The following is a 25,675-nucleotide window of genomic DNA, read 5'->3' on the forward strand; positions in this document are numbered from 1 at the left end:
CTTCCGGGTCTCCCACATGGGTGCAGGGTCCCAAAGCTTTGGGCTGTCCTCGACTGCCTTCCCAGGCCACAGGCAGGGAGCTGGAAGGGAAGCGGGGCTGCCGGGATTAGAACCGGCGCCCATATGGGATCCCGGGCGTGCAAGGCGAGGACCTTTAACTACTTGCGCCACCGTGCCGGGCCCTCCTCATGCCCTTTTAATGGAGGTAAAATTTTTGAGGTGGCTCTCGAGGTTGGGTTAGGGGCTCCTCGATGAAATGGACACCCTCTGTAGTAGGAGATGGAGTCAGGTAATATACTCGGGGTTGGGTTTTGGAACCCACAGTCATTTCCGGATGTTGAGCGGACACTTTCAGCCGTGGTGGAGATGGAAGGGTGATCGGAAGGGCCTCCAGGGGTTCAGCTGGAGATTCCCATCCTGTAGGGATAGGCTCTATCTCCTTAGGGGAAGCTGCAGTCTCATCCATGGCCTCTGGCTCAGCTGCAGAAGGTAAGGCTGGGTAAGGCTCAACCTCTGAAGGTGAAGTGAAGGTGACCTCAGGATCTACTGACTTATCCATACTTGTGGAAACTGTTGAGTGGTCACCTCCTTTCAGGAGTGTCAGGTCCAGCTCATTGTTCCCCGAGGCCTGAGCTGCAACTTCCTGTTGGCTTGAAAGTTATAGCCTCGGTCATGGTCTCTGCAGGGTTAACAGACACACTCGGCAATGTTGGAGACTGACCTTCAGGAGGAACTGTCGCCTCATGAGACTCTGCAGGTGGAGATTTCACTTCTTTGGTCTCTGACACCGGAGCTGGAGCTTCCTGCTGGGCTGGAGACAGTCTGATTTCCTCAGATGAGGGTTCCTCTTCCTGAGGTATTTCTGACGAAGAAATAGACTCAACCTCTTCAAAAGCTTCTGGAGGCGCAGCTGGGGCCTCAGGCTGAGCTTCAGCATTGTGCTTTATTGGCAAGCCATCTTCTGTATCTGCTTGCATTGTACTCTGCAAACGTGCAGGTTTAGCAGGCATACTGGGTAAGTCCATGTGTTGTTGCCAGTGGTGGTGAGCTGAAGCTACGAATATTTCCTCCTGGTGCTCTGGAGGCTGAACTGTGTCCTCCCCAGGCTGGCCTTTAGGAGATTCAGCAGGTCCAATGGACTCGGATGGCTGAGCAAACTGTTCCTGCTGGCCTGGAGAAGGTTCTGCCTCCAACGAAGGCTCAGCATCCTGAGTTGGCTGTTCCAGCTGGGTGGGAGGAGATGTGACCTCCACAGAAGGACGTGCACTCTGAACTGGGGTCACCTGGTGGCCTGGAAGAGATTCTGTTCCCACAGATGGGCCTGGAGCGGGAGGAATTGGGGCCACCTGCTGGCCTAGAGGTTCCACCTCCACTGAAGGCTCAGCATACTGAGCAGACTCCTCTTGATTACTCGGGAAAGGCTCTAGGTCTACAGAAGGGCCTGGAGTCTGAGCTGGAGCCTCTTGTGGGATTGAGGGAGGGGATTCCCCTTGCGAGATCCCTGCAGGCTGAACTGGGGCCTGCAGCTGGCCCAGAGTACTTTGAACTTCACCACCTGGCTGTAGCGTAATTGTGAGCATCACATCCGCTGGCCTCCCTGTGATGCTTGGCAAAGTAGATTGCAGCGGTGGACGTGGAACACTGATCTCGTTTTGAACAAGCTGCCGGACAGCTTCTTCAGCAGCAGAGATCTGAATTGGAGACCCCTGCAGCATTGGAGAAGGTGTAGTCTCCTTGAGAGGCTGTGGAACCTGGGCTAGGCCTTCTTTTTGGAGCAACGAAGGCTGGCCCTCCTCAAGAGTCTCGGGGCTTTGAGGTATGTCCTCTGGCTGAAGTTCAGATGGTTCTGCCCCATCAAAGGGCTCCAGGAGCTCACCTGGGTGTTCCTCTAATTCCATCGGGAAGCCACCAGGATAGACGACATTGTCATCTAGAACATTTGTAGACCCCAGGTCATCAAAGCCACTGGGGTCTGTTTCAGTTGTCAGCGCACTGAGCAACTCATCTAGTCTACCCATAGATTGGGTAGACCAGGCCTCAGGAGTCAGCTGGACCAAGTTCTGGTCCCACTCCTGAGGAGGTGTTGCCTGTACTAACTGCAACAGCAGTATAAGCCAAAGGCTCATTTTGGTAGCGGGCGGGGAGGGGTCAGGGTTTTTTGTAAGCAGTAGATCAAACTACCAAGGGAAAAGCAATCCACCTTATTCAAAGGTGTGAAGCATATGAGAGTCCCTTGGCACCTGTTCCTTAGTAACCTTGCCTTCTGCCCCGCCCTTTACTGATGACATCTTCATTACACAGCCTTTGTTGGTCTCTGCTGCTCTGAACTTGGGCACCTTTTTCTCACAGTCACTGCTGCCCTTCTCCTGCAGGAAAGACAGCTGTTCTCACCAGATCCCCTCTATCCGCAAGGCAGGCTGAGGATCACAAGCCCAGGTGGCCCCAGGACACTAGCAGACCATTGTAGTGGGGGGAAGGAGGCAAAGCTTCCCATGGAAGTCACAAGGCCTGGCTTCTTGGAGTATTCAGAATGGCTAGTCGGAATCTGGTAGCCAGAACTCTGCCTCCTCTTGAGTTGAAATCCAAGAGATGCTCTTCCTCTCACCAGAGCCAGCTAGGAAAGGGGCAGAATGCTTCTTATGGCTACTTACTTAAAAGTGTGTCCACTTCCTCTAGAGCCTCAGTATCCTTTCTGTCCATGTTTGATCATTCATTCACTCTATTTGGTAGGAATTACCATGAAATCAGGGACGACTCCAAGATTTTTGTAGGAGGGATTTGGGGTGAATAGGCAATGTAGAAGAGAGAGTTTAAATGATTCACCCTTTAAATTGGCTTAGGAGTATTTGCCCCATCCCACCCTGAAAAAGTACCACTTTTCAGAGGCCTAGCTCATGTGACACTCAGAGAAGACACCTACGGTGTTAAATTGGCAAGTTTAAGAAGTTTCTTAAAATTCTGGTGGATGAGGACCCACTGACTTCTTCCAGACCCTTCCTATATGGCATACACTGTTTATTGTCTGGCACAGCCCCTAGCACAGAACCTCCAGGGTGAGGGCTTCATCTTCCTCCCAATGCCAAGCATATGGTTTGGCACATAATGATTTCTAAATTGGTTTCTCTTTTGAAATTGAAAATACTACCTAGGGCCCGGCGCGGTGGTGCAGTGGTTAAGGTCCTCGCCTAGCATGCCCGGGATCCCATATGGGCGCCGGTTCTATCCAGTGATCCAGTAGATGGAAGATCATTCTCTGTGTCTCTCCTTCTCTCTGTAGATCTGAATTTCCAATAAAAATCAATGAAATCTTAAAAACAAAATAAATAGCCTATAAAAATAAAAAATATGAAAAAAATTAATACCATAGAGGCTATGAAATACTATGTCTTTCTGACTTTGTTTTACATTTTCTCAGTGAGAAATGCCATTTTATTGACATTGAACATCTCATGTGCTTCTTTGGTCCTTTCTGTTCAAATTTTTTGCTCAGTTTTGAGATCATTCTGACCTGCTGAGTGTTGATATGACTAGTTTCAGAAATAAAAATTACTTCCTTGCTTGAAGACAAGGTCCTCCGAGCTTCCTCTCCTGTAACAATCCCAGCTTCCTGTTAATGAACACCCTGGGAGGCCGCAGGTGAGGATCCAGCACTTGGCTTCCTGCCATCCCTGCAGGAAACCTCCACTGAGTTTTGGACCCCTAGTTTGACTTGGCCCAGACCTGGCTGTTGAGGCGTTTGGTGAATGAATGAACCAGTGAGTGGAAGGTGTTTCCCTCTTGCTCTGTGTATGACTATCTTATCTCTCAAACAAAATACAAGTAAATGAAAATTTTTAAATGAATTTTTTAAAGATTTATTTTTATTATTTTTTCATTGGAAAGGCAGATATACAGAGAGGAGAGACAGAGAGGAAGATCTTCCATCCGATGATTCACTCCCCAAGTGAGCGCAATGGGCCAATACTATGCCTATCCGAAGCCAGGAGCCTCTTCCGGGTCTCCCACGCGGGTGCAGGTTCCCAAAGCTTTGGGCCGTCCTCGACTGCTTTCCCAGGCCACAGGCAGGGAGCTGGAAGGGAAGCGGAGCTGCCGGGATTAGAACCGGCGCCTATATGGGATCCCGGGCGTGCAAGGCGAGGACCTTTAACCACTTGCGCCACCGCGCCGGGCCCTTTAAATGAATTTTTTAAAAGATTTATTTATTTTTATTGGAAAGGCAGATGTACAGTTAGGAGGAGAGACAGAGAGGAAGATCTTCCATCCAATGATTCACTCCCCAAGTGGCCGCAACAGCTGGCGCTGCACCGATCCAAAGCCAGAAGCCAGGAACTTCTTTCTGGGTCTCCCACACAGGTGCAGAGTCCCAAGGCTCTGGGCCATCCTCAACCGCCTTCCCAGGCCACAAGCAGGTAGCTAGATGGGAAGTGGGGCTGCCGGGATTAGGACCGGTGGCCATATGGGATCCCGGTACATTCAAGGCGAGGACTTTAGCCACTAGGCCACGTCGCCGGGCCTGACAATCTTCTTTTAAAAGTCTGATGCTCTTAATAATCTTCGGCTATTGACCATGAGTCAGTAATGAAATGGTAGGTCTCAAGACAACTGTCATCACACTGGCTGCAGCTACTGCACAGTAACACAGAATTAGGATCTTGACTTGGGTCCACCTCCTTCAGACCCAGCATCTGATGAAGCCCAGGTCCTCTACCTACATCACTCGTGGCTAGTGCTCACACACTAAGCCTCTAGACTTGCCCAACATCAGGCATAATGGACCCAGTGTGGCACATATTGCCACCAATCTCAAGCAGGTGTCACCAAGACATCAAGGTACCCAGTGGTTTGAAAAATATTCTAACACAACAAAGACAAATTGGCACCTCATTCAAGCAAGTCCCTTATAAAATTCCAAGTCACTCATAAATCCTATCACAGTGTTAATTACTTTTTGATCCCCTCATTTTCATTAGTATTATTGTCCATAGCGATGCTGCTGTACAGGTAACATTTTTTTCAGTTTGTAAAAACAAGATGACAACTCTATGAGACAATTAAGTTACCTATTCTTATCCCAAAAAAGCAAAATTTTAAAGCTGGCCCCTGACTTGCCTGAGAGTCAGAGATTCTAAACATCAGTTCAAAGGCAAGCCTAGTTCTGCTGAGCCTAGTTCTTCTCCACGCAACAGTTCTTTCCTCCAAATCATCTTAAGTTGAATTTCTTGCCTACAATCATATTAAAGAATACTTGTTCCTTGGAGGCAGTACTCATAAAGTCATCTACCTCACCATTCCATTTTCTATAGAGTTCAGACTACCTACCTGCTGTAATTCTTATATAAAAGGTAAATTCACATTTTAATACAACTATGAATAAAATTATTTGACCCTTCATTCACTTATCCTATTATTTATCCTTTATATCCTGTGTTCTGAGTCTTTCTACTATGACAGACAAGCTGGCTGTGTATCTGGGTTCCGATGGAGAGCTGGCCCACAGCTGTCACACCACGCAGTCTTTGTCCTCCTTGAACCAATATTTCTGAGATTTGAGTGACAGCCAGGTCTCTTGCAGAACCTGGACTCTCCTTTGGTATCAAAGTATGTTGTTGGCCCTAACAAAGCAGGATCGAGGCCCCACACAAGTCTGCCTTGGCTTGTGTGTGTACACTGGCCCTTGGGGGCACGGGCGGCCTCTCTGGTTTTGGCTGTTGGTCCTTCAGTTTGGAATTTCCTGCCCTTGTTTGTTGGAGCTGTCTCACTGATGTGTTGCCCTCTACCAGCCAAGGACTTGAACAGAGCTGTGAGGAGCGGCTTATGAATGAACAAGCAGAGGGCACAGGGACACAGGCTCAGCCTTTCGCTGGGTGCTGCTTCTCCTTTAAACTCCCCTCTCAAGTTCATGTTTTGGTCCTCAGGGTTTCCCCCTGATTTTTAATATTGTAATTAGTTGTTTATTTTCATCTTATTTGAAAGGCAGACACACAGAGATTTTGCATCTGCTGCTTCACTCCCCAAAAACCCACCAAAGCCAGGGCTAGGTCAGGCCAGAAGCCCAGCAAACCATCGAAGATCTCCCATGTGATTGGCAGGGACTTGTATTCGAGCTGTCAGCTGCTGCCTGCCAGAGCACATGCAAGTAGGAAATGGGAGGATGCAGAGCAGCCAGTACTTGGAGCACACACTCCAGGACGGAACAAGGGGAACTCCCAAAGCCTGCCCCTTCACCTCTTTTTATATCTCCTTCCCGCCACAATCCCTTGACTTGAATGTGGAATTAAATTTTACATCTTTTCGAAAACATGCTAATATTGACTTTCTTCCTTCAAATTGTAAGTCAATGTGTTTAACATTTTGTATTTCCAGAATAAAAGGATGTTGCTTTTTACTTGTGGGTGTGGACAAGAGGGGTCCCTGTGAGGGTGGTAGTTAGTCTTGAGATGCTACAGTTAGAGGCTGCTGGCACAAGTTGTTCAGATGTCCAATGCCTTGGCACAGCTGTGGTTCAGATTTTTCGGTTGTTTTTAAAGATTTACAGAGAAGGAGAGGTCTTCCATCTACTAGCTCACTCTGCATATGGTGGCTAGGCCCATCTGGAACCTGGAGCCAGCAGCTTTATCTGGGTCTCCCTCATGGGCACAGAGACTGAGGCCTTGGGCCATCATCCTCCACTGCTCTCCCAAACCATCAACAGAGCTGGATTGGCAGTAGAGTAGCCAGGACATAAACCAGTGTTCAAATGGGATGCTGGCACTTTTAGGCTGAGGATTAGCCAGTTGAGCCACTGTGCCAAGCCCATCTGTGGTTGATTTGAGAGAGCCTGTCTCCCAGGAAGCTAACTTGCTCTAGAACCATCCATTTTCCTCTTCCACCGCCTCAGCTTGCTAGGTCTGGTCTCCTCAGTCACATTGCCTGTGTGAGTAGCACCTTTTCGTCTTTGCCTTTTCACTCACAGGACTCATTTGGGCAAGGACTACCTGCTGTCCTAGTCCCCTCTTCCATGAAGAGCGAGTCTTCCCTGTCCAGGGCCTGCTCTAGCTGCCGTCCTTATCTCCCCACTCCCTGGGTGTCTCCTTTAGCCCTTTATCCAAACACACTCAGCTCACCCAAAGTACCATTTGGAATCAGGGAAGGACCCTTGATTGGGGTCCCTGTAAGGCAGCATGCTCCTGGGAGCAGCTGTGACCTCAGATTAAGACTGCACCAAGGGAGGCCTTACAACTCAGGGCTTGCCTCGCCCCATCCCCAGGGGCCTGCCGCTGGCTGTAGGAACCATGCTGAGGGCAGCGAAGGGGCCTCTGTCCAGACTGCAGAGTACCCCTGGTCAATTGTTTCTGGATCCTTCATAGAGTAATATTCTGGTAAAGGGAAGACTGGTTTTTTTTTTTTTTTTGCTTTTTTTTTTTTCAAGAAAGCTTGGGAGGCAAGAGACAAATTACCCATGTACTAGCTCATTCCACAATTGTATGCAATGGCTGGGGCCAGGCCTGGCCAAAGCTGGGAGCCAGAACTCAATCCAGGTCTCCCACATGGGTGGCAGATTACACAAGCCTCCACCTGCTGCCTCCTAGGGTCTGTATTAGCAAGAAATTGAATCTGGGTACTCCAGTGTGCGAGGTAGAGATTTCCTCCATCTGCCATAGGAAAACCAGACAGGTTTTCCTTTGCCCAAATCCATGTGGGAAACTCTCCAGGCCAGGCTTCAAACGCCGGAGCTCTTCCTAACACCAAAGCCCTGTCCAGGGCTGCAAAGAGAAACAGTGAACTCATAGGAGAAGCAGGGGCCTTTATTAAGGGCTGGTAGGTATGATCAGGAGTGGAGGTTGAAATCCCAGGCTTGGGCCTAGGAAAAGGGCCCCCTGGGGCAGGAACTTACTCCTCCTTTCCTCCACCCAAGGTTCCTTCCACCATCCCCCTGCCTCTGGGAACATATAGAGCACCAAGAACTGACAACTAGGGCCCCCAGGGCCCCTGCCAGGGTGCAGCGCAGGGTCCAGGCTTTCATCTCCCCAGCGGGAGACCTGCAGAGCTCAACTTGTCCCCCTGCTAAGTTAAAATTGAGAAGCACTCTTTTCCCCCCACTTTTCGTTCCCTGGTGGGGGAGAGGAAGCCAGACTTGGGGCTCTAGGCAGACCCTGGAAGGAGGCCAAGAGGAACTCCTTGGAACATAAGTAGACACCCCAGTGGAGTTTCTGAGACTGCACCTGCAGGCTCGCTGATTCTCCCCACTTCCTTCCCAGAGACTCCAGTGGGCAGCTATTGGGTCTGGGCTGGGGTGACTGATGGGGGAGGGGAGACCTGCCTCAGAGGCATCCGGGGATTTCAGAGCAAGGGTTTTTCCCTGACACCAGGCTTCAGCCATATGTACACAGAGCAGCACCCATCAGCCGGGGCAGAAGCCACTGGCAGCTAGTAAGAATAGCCCCCCTTGGGGCCAAAGGGCTGGGCAGGGCCAGCCAGCTCTGGGAGGTAGACAGGGCTCTCGTCCAAGTGGGACAAAGGGACTGTGTCCTCCTCGCTGACTGGCCGCTCAAACTCAGCCTTGAGAGCTGGACGCTGATTGTCTGGAAAGGCCAGAGAGAAGAGGGCCTCGGGTTCGCACACGAACTTGTACACGTATCGCTCACCGGCCACCTGTGAGGAGAGAGGGGCTGGGTCAGCCTGCCTGTCCCTGCTCCCAACCTGGGACCAGGGCCGGGCCGGGATGCAGGCAGCATGAGGCACACCTCTGCTGGCTCCCTTCCCAATTCTTAATCCCTTCTTGTTATCAAGCCGTGATTTTTGGCTTTTCAGTTGCTGTTTTTCGGGGAAAAGGAAAACCTGAGATTGTTCACATCCTTTGTTAGTCTACATGTTGCTGGAAAATGCTGTCACGACCACCACAATTGCTGTCACCACCCCCTTCACTTGGTGGGGACCCTCAGTCCAGACCTTCTGCATGATGCCCTTCTCATAATAGTATCGCAGTGAGCGGCTCAGCTTGTCGTAGTTCATGGCCGGCCGGTTCTTCTGGATGCCCCAGAGTCTGGCAACCTGGAGACAAAAGACAAAGAGTTTTGGGATTGAGATGTTACTTGAGCAAAGGAAAAATCGGGGGAGGGGCAAGTCAAAAAGTTGTGACATCCTCAGTGCAAAGTGGCAAGCCAGGCCTGCCACTGGGCACCAGCCCACACCCCAGTTTTGACAAGAATGGAGATCAGGCCAACCAAGAAGCCAGGTGCTACCACATCCCAGCGTCTCTGGGCTCCAAGCCCCAAAGCTGTTGGTGAGAAGGGGTGGGGACATCTGGGGACCTACCTCCTCAGGCTCAATCAACTTGAACTCCATCCCCCGGCCCGTCCAGGCAATAAAATGGGCATTGGTTGGGTCATCCAGCAGGGCCACCAGAAACTGCCACAGCTGCAAAGCACCCCGACGCTGGTAGGGCGGCCCTTCCCGGAATGCTCCGACCACCCCTTCCTGCTTCATGTCTCCTGGGGAATGTAAAATGGGACATGAAGGACTGGGGGGTGGCCACCAAGCACAGGGGTCTCCCTGCAGGTTGCCCCATACCCTGTGCCAAGTGTCCCACCCACTTTCCAGCAACAATGGACACGGATCTCTGCCCCTTCCAGCTTCAACCACTTCTCTGACCTTCGAACTTCTCAGGGACAACGCAGACATCATCTGGGAACAGTCGCAGAGGCTTCTCATAGCCATAGCCTTGAGGAGGAAGTATGAGAGGGAGAAGTAAGGGTGTGTCCCAGCCCTGAGGTTCACTGCTGACACCTCAGCCAGTCCACAGGGACTTCTGGCTAGGGAGACATTCCTCCTTCCTCCCCTCCCAGGCAGGCTCCAGCTTGGAGGGCTTAGTGGGATGGACAGGGACACTCTTACCCATGGCTCCGTCCCCTGGGGAAGGCCCAGAGAAGCCCTCCGTGTGCAGGTACACGGAGGCATACCCAGAGACATCTGCAGAGGAAAAGTGTCCGTTACAGGTGCCAGAGCAGGCGGGTAGAGGGAGGAGGAAGTCCTCCACACATTCAAGGAATTCTTCCTGCCAGTCAGCTTTCCGGTGACTTTTCTTGTCCCGGTTGCCTGCCCACCACCAAATCCCAGGGGAAGGTCACCCTGGGGGACGGACACACACACACACTTGAGCCCCTCAGCTCCAGGGCTGGGCTGGAGGGCATGTTAGGCAGCAGCTGGGGCCTAAGCAAGCTGTTTCTCCCCAAGGTCCAGGATTCCAGGCAGCAGCTGTTTCCTGTGCCTCCTCAGAAGGGGGTTGGCGTGAGAACTAAACCTCCGGGGAGAGGGTTTGGTGTCTAGGCCTAAGGCTCCATCGGAAGGGGCAAACGTCCGGTCAGGTCAGGTTCCTGGCCCTGTGCCTGTGTCTGCGCGTGTGTGTGCAAGCATGTCAGACAGAAAGCAAAACAGACACGGGGGTGGTGCGCTTGGCTCTTGCCTGTATCTGGGAAAGAGGCAGTGGGCACCGAGCTGTGACTTTCCAGCCTAACGGCAGGGTGCATTCCACTTCATTTCAGTCCATTCCTTAGGACTAAAGCCTCCCCACTCCACCTCCGGAGTGTGAAGCCGCCTGTTCAAGTTCCAACCCCTTCCTGCCCTCCCCGCTATGAATGAGACGGTGAAACCCGACACCTCCGGGAGGAGGTGGGAGGATGGGTTCATTCATGCCTCCATTTTGTGAATGGAATTCCTGACTCCATTCAGGGAAACTTGGAGGGGCGGGGAGTGAGGAGAAGGCAGGAGTTCAAGGGCATGTAACAGGATCCCCTCCGGTCTTCAGCTTTTGAAGGTCGGTAGCAAGAGCGTCTCCCTCTCCCTGCCCTTTTCTGCCAGGCCTGGCTCTGGCTTATCCCCGCCCCGCTGGAGGGCGCAGCACCCTTTCAGTTTGCATTTGGGGGACAGTGTGGCAGGAGGGTGGGGACTGTGGCTGGAGAAGACAGTGGGTACCAGCAAAACAGTAATTCTAAAGCTCTAGCCAGCTCAGAGGCTGCCCTAATCTTTAGTTACTCTCCTAATGCACACTGGCAAATGAACTCCGAGTTGGGGTTCCAAGATAATGCAGTGGAAGCTGGGAGGCACTAGCAGAGGCAAGGTTTGTTTCCTAGGCCTTTCCAAACTCAGAAAGGCCCTCCCTGGCAGCGCTGGGCTTTGAACTACAGCTATGTATGAACAAGGCAGAGCACATCTCTGCTCTCAACAGCCAGGCAGGACTAGAGTCTGAAGCGTCTGCTCAGTTGGTGCTTCTCTTTATTCAAACCCCTTTGGAGCTGGGGGGCTGGTGACCCAACTGCACACACTGGTGTTCAAGGGACAGTGCTTGGCTCTTAGCAGGACATTAAAACCCTAACTGCCTGTTCAAAACAAAACAAAAGCCTTTGTCTTCACAAGCCACCTATCAAAAGCCTATACACCCCTTATCTTCTAAGCATAAATTTGCTGCCTGAAAAAGGACAGTTCTTCGGAGTCTAGGAAAGAAGGTGAGTAGATGGGGAGAACTTGGATGCAGACAAGAGAAACAGATGGGAAAGTGAAGGGACTCCTGGAGAGTCCTCCTGGGCCTCCCTGTGCACTTGATCACAGATCCCCTCCTGACAAGCTGGCAAAAACCTCCCTGCCCTCCCCAGGGAGTCTCTTACCTGAGTCATAGGCGAAGTCCGTCTGTTCTTGTTTGATCACTACCCCAGCCCCTGGGTACCTGTGCCCACCAATCCCACCCTGGCCCACAGCTGGTTGGCCCGCCTGCTCATACAGGGGGTCGTGGTATTCCTGTTTGAAGTTCTGCTGGGGGTAGGGTGGGCAGGGCTCCGACAGCTGGTGTTGGTAGGGGGCTGGGAGGGCCTCCCGGCCCCCACCCTGAGAAGATGTGAAGGAGTGGCACATGTCCAGGGGCTGCTGGAAGACGGAGCTGGGTGTGCTGGAATGGAGAGAATCCTGAATGAAGCCCTCCTCTGCTCTGTCAATTCCCAGACCCATCCAGTAGACTGGGGTGGGGGCATTTCCATTCCTTTCCTCCCCCAATTCCCCTGCCACCTGTTTGTGAAACTCAGGGACTAAGAAGAAACAGAGGAGCCCCAGGAGCAGTAAGGTCCATCCCCACCTCCTTACCTGTGCTCCCCAAGGTACCCATGACCAGGGTGGGACTGCGAGGTGCTTGAGGGTCTCAGGAAACTCCGCTGTTCTGCCCGGGGAAAGGACTGCAGGGACGGCTGTCCAGGGGCACCGGGGGCGGGGGACTTGATGGCGATTTGTCTGGGGGGGTCATAGGCACTAGAGTTGAGGAGGAGATGGGAATGAGGGGGCAGGGAAGCTGAGCACTTCATCTCCCGGGAAAGGGAGGGCAGAGATGCTGGCAAGTGAGCGGCAGCGGCGGCAGAGCCAGGCCTGGGGCCTTCTTTGTGCCCCTGTCCTCCATGCTGACACTGGGAGGCCTGACCTTCACAGCATCTCTCCCTGCACAGAACAACTGGTTTGGGTGGGACAGTGGGCCTCTGCTGCCTCTTCTACGCTGACTCCTTTGCAGTACTGCTCCCCTTGCAGGAACCAGGAAGTCCTTTTGGTAATCTAACTTGCATCTCCACCGCAGCCTCTCTGCCCTCCCTCCTCCTCTCAGCTCCCCTCCCCTGCACTTCCTCAGGCACTTCAGGCTGCACGGCTCACCTGGAGTAAAGGCACTGCTCGCCATGGTGGTAGGGGAGTGGCGGCTTTCGGCTGCAGGACAGGGCCGGGTCTGTGCGAGGACTCTGGGGCTCCTTCTTGATCCTGGTGGTGGGGCTGTGGAAAGCCACTGTGCAGGCAGGGATGAGGGCAGAGCAAACCAGCAGGTGTCACACACATCAGGCAGCAGGGTTTTTAGCACCTTCTGCAAGACCTGCCTGGTGACCAACCAGCATAGCTTCCTCCTCTAGCTCAGAGTTTCTTCCTCCTCTAGCTGAGTAGTCAGGCACCTGAAGGGAACCTTAGCTAGCTAGCTACCTTATGAGGAGGTCTCACCACCAGGCTAATGTCCTGTGTCAACCAAGGAAACCCCTCAAGGCTCAACATTTAAGGTATCCCCCAGCACCCCAGGAAACTCTTCTTCCAAATGAGCACCCCCAGTCTGGAGCCTCTGGTTTGCCTAAGGGCTCTGGAAAATTCCAAGGGAGGGACATGTTTTCTTACTCGAGGCTATAAAGAATGCTCCTTTTCCTGGTTAAGGTTGGATACTGGCCCACTTGAATGTCAGCTGAATAACACTATACACATGCTCCTAATTATGCATGAAAAACCCTGGCCTTCCCCAGGGCCCCTGCTGTGTTCTCTGAGCCCAGCCACTAGCTAAGCAGCAGATGAGGATTGGAGCTGGTGGGAGCAAGGCTGTGTCAGTCTCGCCCAGTCAGATGTCCTGCAACCAGCCAGACTGTTCTGTTACCTGCTTGCTGCACTACTCTGTATCCAGTGTCCTTTCATGGAAACGTTGCAGTGGATAGCAAAGGATCTGACATTCAAGAGCTGGGTTTTCTTGCCCATGGCGCTAGGACACTCAGAGCCGCGCCTGAAGCACAGCAGGATGCTCCTCGCAGTAGTCCAGCTGCATCTACCTACCAGATGCTGAGAGCACACCACCCTCCGCTGTGACCACCAAAAAGGTCCACACACACATGGTCAAACGTCTCTGGTGGTGGTGAAGTGACAGTGTGGCCTAGTTCTCCAGTCACTTAGAACACTGGAACTGGCCCAAGGCTCTCACTTCAGAGCCACTGAAAGGGAGGGTCAGAGAGAGGCAGTGTCTGCTCCAAGCTCACACAGGTCTTCATCTCTCAGATACTGCCTTGGCTTTTGCACGCAAACCCAAGCAAGGGGAGTCCCGGTTTGCCCTCTGCCCCCGTGAGCACTGATCGCTGGGACTCATTCTCTGCTACTGCACATACCCAGCCCCCAGCAAACTCCTCCCTCCCGGTCCCCTTCCCTTTACTCACAGTTTTCTGAATGGAAATCAGGAACAAACTGCTCATCACTGTCTGGTACCTGAGCTGCAGAGAGAGACCTAGGTGAGTGTGGGCTGGAGTCATGGGTGCAGTCCCACCCAGAACCAACAACCTCTGCCTCTGGGCTCCGGAGGACCCCAAGGGAGGGAAGGCCAAAGCTCCTCAGAACCTGCCTGAGCAGATGCCAGCGTCTTTTTCCCAGGCCCTCTGTCTGTCTTTCCCTTTTTTCTGAAGACAGCCCCACCCTGCGCTGCTGACAAAGCACTGGCCCAGTCACAGCTGGGATGAGCAACAAGTGGGTCCTCTGGAGTTGCAATCACCTGGAAAAACTGTGACCCGTGGGGTGGGAAGGCATGTGCCTTTTTTAACACCGTCCCGCGTGACTTTGCTATGGGGTCCCACAACTTCCAGCACCAGGTAAAGACAATGGGATGGAGGAAAGAAGGGATGAGAAGAGGCCAAGGATATTGTTGAGCCCCTCTGAGGTGCACCTAGGAGAGGAGCCCCCAGGGCAGTAGCAGCTTTGTCGTGGCCTCCAAGCTGGGTCCCTGGACTCGGATTTCTATGTCTTATCCACGTGTCCCTCTGGGCAGGCTTCTTGGGTGAGCGTACAGCAGAATACCTCCCCGAACCCAACTCACTGTCTGCTCTTACCCTCCACCCAAGAAAAAAATAAGCTAGCTCACAGCACGAAGAACTTTCAGAGATTTCAAAAAGAGGGTATTTCTGAGATAAAGCAGTGGCCGGGGGCGGGAAGGAGGGATGCTCTCAGCTCTGACAATATAGGTTGGGAACAGCTCACAGCCTCTGGCCTGACACATCCATGGTGAAGGCTGTGTGGCTTCTCACTGGGGTTTTAGCACAGCTTGACTCCCACTCTCCCCTCCCACTGCCCCACAGCTGTTAGTGACCTTTCTATACCCCAAACCCACTCCCTTCTCTCTCATTTAAAGTATGAAACCTACACATTTGCAGAGGCCTTCTCTGACCACACCAGCAGAGGTCCTTCCAAGCGCTCCATGGCATTGATGGCATCTGTTTCGTTTCTCCCCTAACACCTATGGGCTACCTGAACTGCTTTTGCTGAGATATTACTCTACAAAGTAGAGCAAGATCTCCTCTACCAGAATGTGAGGCTGCGTGCAGGCAAGCAGCTGACCTGTCAGATGCACCTGATTCCCCAGCATTCAGCAGTGTGGATGCTCACAGCGTCATTTGTTTACTATGTGAGCAAGCACACAGTGATTCCTTGTCCTCTGGCTGGCCAAGTGGGGCACGTCAGGGGCGGTCCCCTCTGGAAACCTCACCCTGCAGGGTTGCCCTAGACCATGAGGAGCTGCTGGACCAGGCAGAGATGCTAAGCGTTTCTAGCCAGCTGACTTCCCAGAAACAGAGGATGAGGGAGGTTAAGAATCAGGAGCCACCTGCAGCTACAATGGATGATAAAGCAACATGATCCATTTCTGAAGGGATCCATTAGGCCCATGGCATGGGACATGACTTGGCCGAAACAAAAAAAAAAATGAAAACATACACAAAGTGGTACACAGCTTTTCAGGAGTCCAAACAAGGCATGTGGGCAGCCATGCCCACGCTGTCTTCATGTAAAACTCCACTGTGCTGATTCTCAGCTTTCTGCATTTTAAGAAGAGGCACTCTGGGGAAGTGCTGGATAAAGTGAGAAAGCAGCTGCCCAGGGAGGCAAGTGCAAGCTCACCTCTGCCTGCCTGGAGCCTCCAACCTCTTGGAAAGGGGTGAGGAGAGCAAGGCAAGCAACACATCCCTCCTGCCACCTGGGCAAGGAGGGTCCCAAGGGCAGTGGGTGGTACAGAACTTGGGGGGTAACTGACGCATCCCAAGCTCCTCCTGGGGCCTCGTTAGCTGCTGATTTGCACTGAGATGATGGGTTGGGGGCAGTTCCTGCTGGCGTCATTGGCCAGCAGACCCAAGGGGTCCAGGTTTCCTTTCTTCCTACCTCAAGCTTCCAGGTTCTACCAGAACCCCATCCCTCCCCTCCCACCAGCACCATCATGAGAGTCATAGGGGAGCCCCCTGCCCCACTGCCATTCACATCACACCCACAAGAGGTGGTGCACCTTTTCCTAATATCCTGAAACAAAGCCCAGTCCCTGCTCAGCTCCTCCCCGCAACACGGGCCTTGGCCTACTGAGCCAGGACAGGCACTGGGGCCCAGAAGTCAAGGCCAAGGCCAGAAATAGGAAGAGGAACACAGAGCCCTGTGTTCCTTAAGAGCAGGAGAGGCTTCGATGTCCACGTTTGGTCTCAAATGTACAGTACTCAATTTGTTGATTGGCTAAGTCTGGACTGCCCAGCTCATGTGCCAGGTATCTGTCCCAGAGCCATCCTGACACTAAAGTGGAGTGGGATCTGCCCCTGAACAATAGAGGAGTGGAGGGGGGAAGTGCCAAGTCAGCAGAAAATCCAGAGGGTAGAGATTAAGTTAAAGACCCTGCTTCTAACAGGGAGTGGGGGGTAGTAAGAGGGGGGAAAAAAAAAAAAGAGGTCTGCTAAGCAGGGTTCCAGAACCTTTGGGGGTTCCAAAGAGCACTGGCACCACCCATGCCCCATCATGCTCTCCCAGGGGAGGGGGCGGAGGCCCTAGCCAGAGCTGCCTCTGCTCCATTGTGTCACCATGAGATCGAACCCCACCCCCACCCTAGCAGCCACTGCGTTGGAAGGAACCAGTTGTCTGTCTATGCAGGGGACATACTCTTTCAGGAGCCTTCTTGGGTGGGGAAGCTAAAAAGATGGATGGAAGCTAGGAAAGGCTGGGTAGCGGATTAATCCCATCCCATCCTTTGGTGCAGAGACCCCAAGACAGCAGTGGGAGCACTCATACTACTCCGCCCCCCACCCCATTCCTTGCACTGTACTCTCACAGCAACCCAGTATGAGATGCATCCTCCACACACAACCTTCACACATGGGCTCTCTTTCCAGACCTGCAGGTTTTGGCATAATGGGGACTGGGGAGATGGACCCAAGGCCAAGGGCACTGCAGCCACTGGCAGACAGCTGGGGAGCAGCGACTTTGTGAGCACAGACTTGTCCTTGATGTCAACTACTGAACACTCTCCTTTCAGAAAAATCCTTATACCTCCATGTCTGCTGCACCCCCACCAATGGTGACCAAGGACCACTGTAACGTGTCCACAGGGCTTCTGCAAATCTCTCAACCTGCTACGCAGACTTGAGTGGCCCAGAGTCAGTGGCCCTCACTACCAAGCAGACCACAAAATCATCAGCCCCCAACGCTTCCCAAAGGTGCTTCACAAGCCGCGAAAGGAACCCATGACCGCAACTGGCACATTGTTCACCCGAACCAGACACACATGAGTTCAGCCTGATCCTTTCCCCAGCATCTCAGCAGATGCCAGGGTCCCCCAAAACAGGCACATGCTTCTACGCTCTGCCTAAAAAAACCCCAATCCTAACGATATCTGTCTGAGTTGTCGCTCCAGAGCCCTGTGCACACTCACCCCTGCCGCCCTGACACGTGAATGATCCTGCAGCCCCAGCCTCACCTCCCTGCACCTGCCCTGTCCCACCTGCGCATCATCTCTGAGCCCTTCGGAGCCCCACCCATGCCACGGAATCTGCCGCTTCTCTCCAAATCGGGGCTTCAGGAAGAAACCAAGTTGAGGGGGGGTTGGGCTCTGGCCCCCCCTTCCTCCTGAAGTGTCCTATCACTGGCAAGTTTCCAAAGGAACTAGTCCCCATCTCAGCCCTCCCCAAAGACACCCCCACCCACCCACCCACTGGAACTGCAAGGGTCACTAACCTGATGGAAAGAGACAGGGCAGGAGGCTGGGGTGGTGCTGGGCTGGTGCAGGGGGACTGGGCCCCGGCAGCTGCATCTGTCTCCGCAGAGAAGGTGGGAAGCAGCCAATGACCTCAGCATCCCCCGCTCAGGCCTGGCCATCCATTGCCAGCTGGGAACCCGAGCTGCTCCCACCGAAGGGAGGAAAAGGAACCGAGGAGATCCCAGCCCCCCACCCCACCCCAATCCCCACCTCCACCTCTCCACCCACTGGATTTAAATGTACAGTGACTCCCAGGGCAGCAGCATGTCACACACACACACACACACATACACTGACACATGCAGTCAGAAGCACGTACCATCTCTAGACTGTCAAGGGGTGGGGCTTTCCAGGTTGAGAGATGAGAACATTCTCCTCCCCCTCCCATACCCAAACCAAGCACAAACGGACCAGCTTGCTGCCAAAATGCCACCCCCTGAACCCCCTCCCCTTCTTGCTCACAGCCTTGTGAGCTGCCCACTGTGGAGACCCTTAGCTGATAGAGAAAAAGCAGGGAGCCCAGCGAGCCAGGCAGAAAGGCTCGCCTGGCGTTGAGAAGACTTTGAGAGTCCGTGGAACCCCCACATCTCTGCTACCTCCTGCCCAGCCCAGCTCCGCAACCTCAGGAAGAAAGCAAGGCCACGCAAAGTCCAGCGGGCATGAGCACAAGACCCCCAAGAACCCGAGAGCCCTGCAGCACCCATGGGGCCGTCAGCCATGGCTGCCACAGCGCAACACAACACTGGGCTCTTCCGTCACTGTGACCATCTCTGTGGTGGCGCAGCCACAGCAGCCAAGGCAGACGCAGGACCATACCAAGGATCCATGGAGCCGGGGTCCTTTCCTTCCACCCCAAACTTCCACGGAGGGTTTTGGAGGAGTTATGGTTGAGCTCAAAATAATTACCAAAGAAGGGGGAGAGTGATGGGGGAAGACTGTTAAAATAAAGGCGACCTATGATGGGAGGGTTAACCCTTCCCTGACAGAGACCACCTAAACCACCAGTCCACATCCTCCTGCCTTCCCTTCCAGAAGTCCCATCAGTGACACCTTCAGGCTCCACTGCCACAAATCCAAGAATCCAATCTGCTAGCCACGGACCCCATCCCAGCCAGCGGGCAGGAAGGGGGACATTGCCAGGGACAGAGGGACTGCCAGGGAGGCACAGCTGCCACCAGAATTACAATCAGGGCTATTTGGTGAGGGAGTCCCGGGGACCATGCACACGGGGACAAAGAATGGCTTGAAACTTTTTTTTGTTGTTCTTTTGGCCAGCACTGGAAGTTGTCCTGGGGGGTTAGGAAGCAGACCAGCCCAGGGGGTAAGAAGGAGTTCAGGTTACTCCCAAAGTGAAGTAGCTGCTTCTCATCCCTGGATCCCTCACTGTCCAAACCCCCTCCAACACCCCCAAACACAGCTTGGCCTGGTGGCTCCAGCCAAACAAACCTTGCAAATGAAAATTTCAACCAGGAAAACGGGCCTGGGGCCAAGTTCCATTCAAATAAGCAAATACCCCACACAATGGTCTGATTCATCCCCAGGCCTCATTACACAAGCCTAGTTCAAGGCAGAGAAAATAAATACTAATTTAAGTGTCCACCCTAGGCGCTCAGGACACTGCAGCAGTGCTGGGGACCTGAAGAAGGGGCCCTGGAGAATGCCTTGCGGTGGGGCAGGAGGCCGGGGAATGGAGCTTGGTGGGAAAGCCAGAGGTTGGGAGTCATCCCTGCCGGGTCATGGAAACGGTCCCAGAATCACTCACCTTCGGCGAGCCACGTCTCCTGGAAGTGACTTAGGTCCTGGAAGAGATCTGAGGGGTGATGGAACCGGAGGTGAGGTGGGGGTAATGTTGAGAAGGGAGCACCCTCTGCCAGCAGCAGTGACCTCCCCATTCGGCAGCAGGGGCCGGAGAGGAATGGCCTGAGTTAGTGCCCTAGAGGGCGAGTCTTTTTGGGAAACGAGTTGGGGAATGAGGGTGTACAGGACCTGCCCTGGGGGCGTGCGTGCGCGCAGCGGGGAGGAGTCTCTGTAGGTCTCTGGGGCTCTTTACCTTCAGAGTCGGGGGGCGGCAGCGAGCCCGCGTCCATGAGCTTTCCCTGCGGGACCATCAGCGCTGCTTCTCGCAAGCTCCCATTTCCGGGCGATTTCTGCGCGACGGGGCGGGGGAGGGTAGTGGAGGGGGGTAGAGAATGGCCCGGAGTCACCCTGAGGCGCCTAGCCTGGGGAGTGGGGTCGGGGTTCCGGGGCGACAAGGACGGCGGGCTGGGAGCGCGCGGGGCGTGGGGAGGGGGAGACGGGGCGAGTAGGGGTGAGTAGGGGCGGGCTGCGGGGCGAGGGCGGGCGTGGAGGCCGGCGCGGCGCTCACGCTGCAGAAGGTGTAGGGCACTTGCTGGTCCAAGTATCCGCCTTTCATCCTCCGCTCCATCCGGCCGCTCCCTCCGGCCGCGCGGCCGGGGCCCCGCGCGGGGGCAGAGACCTAGGGGGGCGGGGAAGAGATGGGGCTGCGCTCGCACTCGGTCCCGGGAGGGGTGGTGGAAGTGGGGCGGGGGGGGGGGCGTGGGTTGAAGTCCCGAGGCTCCGGGTCAGACGGCGAAACTTCTCCGAATCACTGGGCGCTGGGGGAGGTTTCCGCCTGCGCGGCCGGACGTCGCCGCCACTCCCCTCCCGCCAAAGGCAGGTCCCACCTGCTCCCGCGAGCCGGGCTCGCCGCCTCAGCTTTCGGGAGCCCCACTCTGCCCGGGCTCGGTTACATAAGATGTTGAGAGTGTGGGTGTGAGTGCGTTGTGCCCTCGCGCGCCCAGGCGCACCGTTCGCACGCGCAAAACTCCTGCGCCCCCTCCGGCCCCGAATCCCAGAGCTTCCCTCCCCACTCACGCCCTGGAATCTGCGGAGGCGGCTGGCGCGAGGACGGAGCGTGGGACGTGTCGGAGGAGAGGCAAGGGGCGGGGAGATGGCACGCACTTTCCCACCCTCCCCCTCCTGCAGCCTCACCTGAGGCCGGGCCGTCGGTGCTGGAGCCGCGGGGGGGTCCGCAGCATGTCCCCAGGCCGCGCCGAGGGACCACCTGGCTAGGCCGGAGCGAAGCGGCTCCGGCCCAGAGCCCCCCGTGCACCCGCTTGTTTTCCGGGCGCCGCAGACAGTTGTGAGCCCGGGGGAGCAGCTGATTGGCGCATTTCCTTCGCCTCGTCCGGGGTTCGCGCTCCCCCCACCCGTTCCCTTTGTTTCATTGACTTTTGTGAATGAAACCCCTGGGCCGGGCACGCCCGCCAATCCGGAGACTCGCCCGGCCGATCCGTGGGGCGGTGTTTCCCAGCCCCAAGGACCAATCAGCGTACAGGGGCTGTCCCGCGGCTTCATTCACGGCTGGAGCTCCCATTCATAAAAAAATAAACTCCGGGCAGCCCGAGTTCATTCATACAGAGCGGAGGGAAGCCGAGGCCGGGGCGGTTTTCCCGCGGGGCCCGGCGCCGGCTCGGCGGTGCGGCGCTGCTGGCTCCTCTGGCTGCTCGGCGCAGCTGCATACTCGTGGGGGGCATGACCAAGCCCGAGTGAGCGCCCTGGGGGCCCGGGAACCGAGCCGGCGTACCCAGGGGAGCGATAATCACCAGCACTTCGGAAGCGCTCTCTTCTCCCGCGTGCCCAGGTCGTTTCCTGAACCCGACCTCGTGGATCTATTATTTCCATTTTACAAATGCAGAAAACGAAAGTTCTGTGAAGGCGGCAGCGACTGGCCCGAGCCCGTTATTCAGACCTGTGTGCGTTTCGGGGTGGGGGAAGTGTCCAGTAGCCGAGCCTCTTCCCCTTGGAGGGAGTTGTCTGACACCAAGGGGTACACAGTGGGCATTCAATATATGTCAGCTGGCTGGGAATCCAGACTTCCTCAGCTGCTGTGCAGCTGCTGTGTGACCCACTTTCTGGTCACTGCAGCAGAGCCCAGTGGGTCCAGGATGGCTACCTTCTCAAAACAGAGCGTTTTTCCTTCGCAGTCACCTTACTAGGAGCAAGCATAGGGCACTAAGGCGCAGGAGCCCCAAGCCTTCTGAGCACCTGAGGCCAATACGGGCTTCAGTTTTTGCCAGAAGCTGGTCATGCTCTGCCACCTCATTCATTCGCCACTTGATTCAATAAACATTTACTGTGCCAGATACAGTGCTGGCTGCCAGACAGGCAGCTGTGACCGTAACAGGCATCCAGTGCAAGCTGGCCTGCTCCAGCTACAGTCACAGCTACACCCAGGTCTGAAGCCTCCAGAGGAGTGTCCGCCTCCCCACAATACATTTCTCTGAATATTCAGTCTGTGCACTTGGGGGGGGGGTTGGTGTTGCTTCCTGCCTGTGGAGATTTAAAACAAACAAACAAAAAGAGCCTCCAGACTCAAGGTCATCAAGGACTGCTTTCAAAATTCATCGCATCTAACGCTGTCACTCCATGAAGAGGCAGGTGGATTCAGAGTAGGAAGTGACACAAACACGCTCTTCGAGATTTTCTGCGTTGGGATTGGGACACCCAGCTTCTGGCACGCGTTTAGGGCTTATTCTAGATCACCGTGGGCAAATGAGGTTGTGCTTTCTGCTTTTCTTTGCTGGAATGTTCTTTAAGGCTTATTCATGTTCTTTGTCCCTCTCCTCCAGGAAGCCTTCCAAGAAGGTCTGAGTCGGTTTCCTGAAGCCCTTACAGCATTCTTGCCCGTGTCTCTGGCATGGGTGTCTTTCACTCTGCTTCACGATGTGGACTGTGTAGGGTCTGGTCTGCACCTCGGAGTCCTTCTGGGCAGTCTTCTGCCTGCTTATGGCCGGCACATGGGAACAGGTACAATAAGGAGTAAACTGAGTAGGAACTGTGCCCAAGGAAGGAGAGGCAAGCCCAAGCAAATCCCCACTGTGGGCCAGATGGAACTAGTTTAGGAAGGAGGATGAGTCTTGGGGCCAAGAGGGGTGTGGGCAGGGGATGGGGGGGTGGTTCTTCCAGGAAGGCAGCTGTGCTGTGGGATCTGTGATGATGAAGGTGCAGGATTCCGCTGGGGCCCTGCGTGGGCGCTGTGCTGCTCTGGTTCTGAGTTCTTGTCATTTTCTGAAGGGCTTTTGGCTCCTGGTACATGTCACTTGTCCATTCTCATCCTCCCCTGAACGAAGCTAGACAATCTTTTCCCCCAAGCCTCCTGCTCAGGCTAAGGCAGAGATCTGTCCCTCCTGTCGTTGTCCTCTGATTCAGTGCCCAGACCTGGAGCAGGGACATCTGCCATGGGAAGGGAACGTAGAGAGGGGCTGGAGGTCTTTGCTGGGAATCCCATACACAGCCAGCTCCAGCAGGGGAGTCCCATGTGCCATGCAACCTTGACAGCCATCCTGTAAGGCAAGGGCTATGTCTATCACCCTCCATTTTGCACATAAGGAGGTCTCACCAACACAGTCTTATCCCCAAAGGCCCGTAAACACACCAAAGGCACCGGAGATGGACACTTTGAATGCCCAGCAGGCCAGATGAAGGACAAAGCTGAGCAATCACAGAGATACAACTGGACAAAAGAATGCTCACTGTCCCCTCCTGGGTATAAGCGTCATGGAAGACACACACTACAGCTTCCTTAACACCCTCCCCCTCCCACACATCTTGGAGGGGAGTGGCACAGGTCAAAGCTCTCTCCCATCCAGTGGACTTGACACCCTGGACTGTTGGACCAGAGTCTGTTACAAAGTGTAAATGTGGTCTTTAGACATGCAGGTGTTCTCCCCAGGCAGCATGGGTCTTGCTCAGAGAGTGAAAGATCAGAGTGCAGAGAGAATAGGAGAGGAAGCTATTGGGGCACCTGGCAGCCAAGTGGCTTGGGAGCCTGAGAGAAGCAGGTTTCTGGGAAGGAGTAGCAGAGGGCCGGATTGGGTCCTCTGGGTTGGAGTCACTGGGGTGGAGCTGTTGGGTAAGTGAGCTGTCCATCCAGATTGTGACTGTCTGCAGGGTCTGCAACAGCTGAGAGGAATTCACCGGGGCATCGAGGGAGGCACCTCGGTCAGGCCCCATGGGCTCAGCCACACAGGATTGGATGGAGTCCTGTATCCCCAGGGTCTCCTAGACCCCAGCTGTCACCTGCCGGCATGAACCAAACCACAGAGTCAGTTGTTGGGAGGAAGAAGCAGGGTGGGTGAGGGAGGTTCTTCCCGAGGGCTCTTGGGTCAGGATGACCCCCCCGCTGCCCCTCACAGTGCCCCTTCTGCCCCTCCCTGTCTCATTTTTTCATTGCATCCTATGAACTCTGGGGTCTTTGAGCCTGGAGTCCAAGATGTACCCCTTCTTAAAAAGTCATTGCCCTGTCTAAGGCCCGGCCGAGGTGGGTGAGGGGCAGTCTAGAAAGAGGCTGAGAATGGTGGCTGATAAGGCCACACTGGGAGAAGGTAGCCCCCTCCTCGTCCAGCAGTGACGTAGATTCACCAAGGTTGAAGGGAGCCTATAACACTCTAGCACAGTAAAAGGCACATTCCTTTGTCCCCCAACCTCCACCTTCACGTCCCCTGGGTGCGACTTGCGTGGCCTGTTATCTGTACTGAACCAGTGAACCTCAGCCCCAAAAGCTGATCTCTATTCTGCGTAGACTTCTGGTTCTGAATACGAACTCCAATCTTATATTCCGGCATGGTAGCCTAGTAGCTAAAGTCCTTTCCTTGCATGTGCTGGGATCCCATATGGGCATTCTAATCCCAGCAACTCCACTTGCCTTCCAGCTCCCTGCTTGTGTCCTGGGAAAGCAGTTGAGGAAGGCTCAAAGCCTTGGAACCCTGCACCTGCGTGGGAGACCCAGAAGAAGCTCCTGGCTCCTGGCTTTGAATCTGCTCAGCTTTGGCCGTTGCAGCCACTTGGGGAGTAAACTTGGAAGATCTTTCTCTCTGTCTTTTCTCTCTGTAAATCTGCCTTTCCAACAAAAAATAAATCTTGGGCCTGGCGTGGTAGCCTCGTGGCTAAAGTCCTCACCTTGAATGCACTGGGATCCCATATGGACACTGGTTCTAATCCTGGCAGCCCTGATTCCCATCCATCTCCCCGCTTGTGGCCTGGGAAAGCAGTAAAGGACGGCCCAAAACCTTGGAACCCCGCACCCTCATGGGAGACCTGGAAGAGGCTCCTGGCTCCTGGTTTTGGATTGGTTCAGCTCCAGCTATTGCGGCTGCTTGGGGAGTGAACCATCAGATGGAAGATCTTCCTCTCTGTCTCTCCTTCTCTCTGTATATCTGACTTTCGTATAAAAATAAAATAAGTCTTTAAAAAAAAGAGAAAGAAAGAAAAGTGCACCCTGCCCCTCCTGCCTACCACACCATTCACAGCTGATAGCACAGAAATTACTCCTGAGGTTCCTTGCACCTGGCCCCTCCTGCGTCCTGTTGTGCTGCGTTAGGTTAGTTAACTATCGGAGAACTTTGGGCTCTGGTAACTCCTTTCCTAAAACCTTGTTTGTACTGTGTGACTCTCAGTCTGATTGGAGGATGAGAGCTTAAAAACCCCTGACTTTGGCAGTTTGCCCACTGGTTCCTGGAGTGTAGCGGGAGCTGCTGTCACCAAGCTTGGGAAATGAAGACTCCTCCTAACACCCTACACTTGGGGCCAGTGTGATCTCTCTCGCACTCCGCAACAAGACCAGCACATCTCCTGGAGGAAGTGCGTGGGAAGTTGCAAAAGCAACCTTTTTTTTTTTAAATCCTGTCTGCCTTCCATTTAGCCTGAGACCTCCCAGAAGACAGGGCTCCGCCCCTCCAGCCAGCAGCCCTAGCAGCTAACCAGGAAGTGCCCAGGTGAAGTGGGAGTCTTGCACAGCTCGCTGGGGAGGGAGGGAGGGTGGGGTTGTCTTTCTGCTTCTCTGCTTTTCTAACACAAAAAGAAAGGGGAAAAAGGTGTGTGGGG

General features: G+C 54.3%; 1 protein-coding gene across 4 annotated transcripts; it reads right to left on the minus strand.

The window, feature by feature from the left end:
- Positions 1-8,386: 8,386 nt before the first annotated feature.
- Positions 8,387-20,916, minus strand: ETV4 (ETS variant transcription factor 4). 4 transcript variants are annotated; one of them, XM_040989244.1, is made up of 13 exons: positions 20,476-20,511; positions 20,157-20,267; positions 19,842-19,938; positions 19,554-19,601; positions 13,959-14,012; positions 12,661-12,787; positions 12,109-12,270; positions 11,640-11,908; positions 9,874-9,948; positions 9,631-9,699; positions 9,295-9,470; positions 8,929-9,030; positions 8,387-8,631 (listed from the first exon to the last, which is right to left on the minus strand). In XM_040989244.1, exons 2-13 carry the CDS (start codon positions 20,214-20,216, stop codon positions 8,407-8,409), a joined length of 1,464 nt encoding a protein of 487 aa, XP_040845178.1. In that variant the 5' UTR covers positions 20,217-20,267; positions 20,476-20,511; the 3' UTR covers positions 8,387-8,406. The 4 variants fall into 4 exon arrangements, with proteins under 4 accessions (XP_040845178.1, XP_040845180.1, XP_040845179.1 ...); XM_040989246.1 differs by lacking the exons at positions 20,157-20,267; positions 20,476-20,511 and adding an exon at positions 20,783-20,916; XM_040989245.1 differs by lacking the exon at positions 20,476-20,511 and having other exon boundaries at positions 12,109-12,252; positions 20,157-20,261.
- Between the last annotated feature and the right edge of the window lie 4,759 nt (positions 20,917-25,675).

The sequence above is a fragment of the Ochotona curzoniae genome, unplaced genomic scaffold (assembly GCF_017591425.1).
Source record: "Ochotona curzoniae isolate NIBS_2020 unplaced genomic scaffold, NIBS_Ocur_1.0 contig_520, whole genome shotgun sequence".
In the NCBI taxonomy this organism is placed as follows: Eukaryota; Metazoa; Chordata; class Mammalia; order Lagomorpha; family Ochotonidae; genus Ochotona; species Ochotona curzoniae.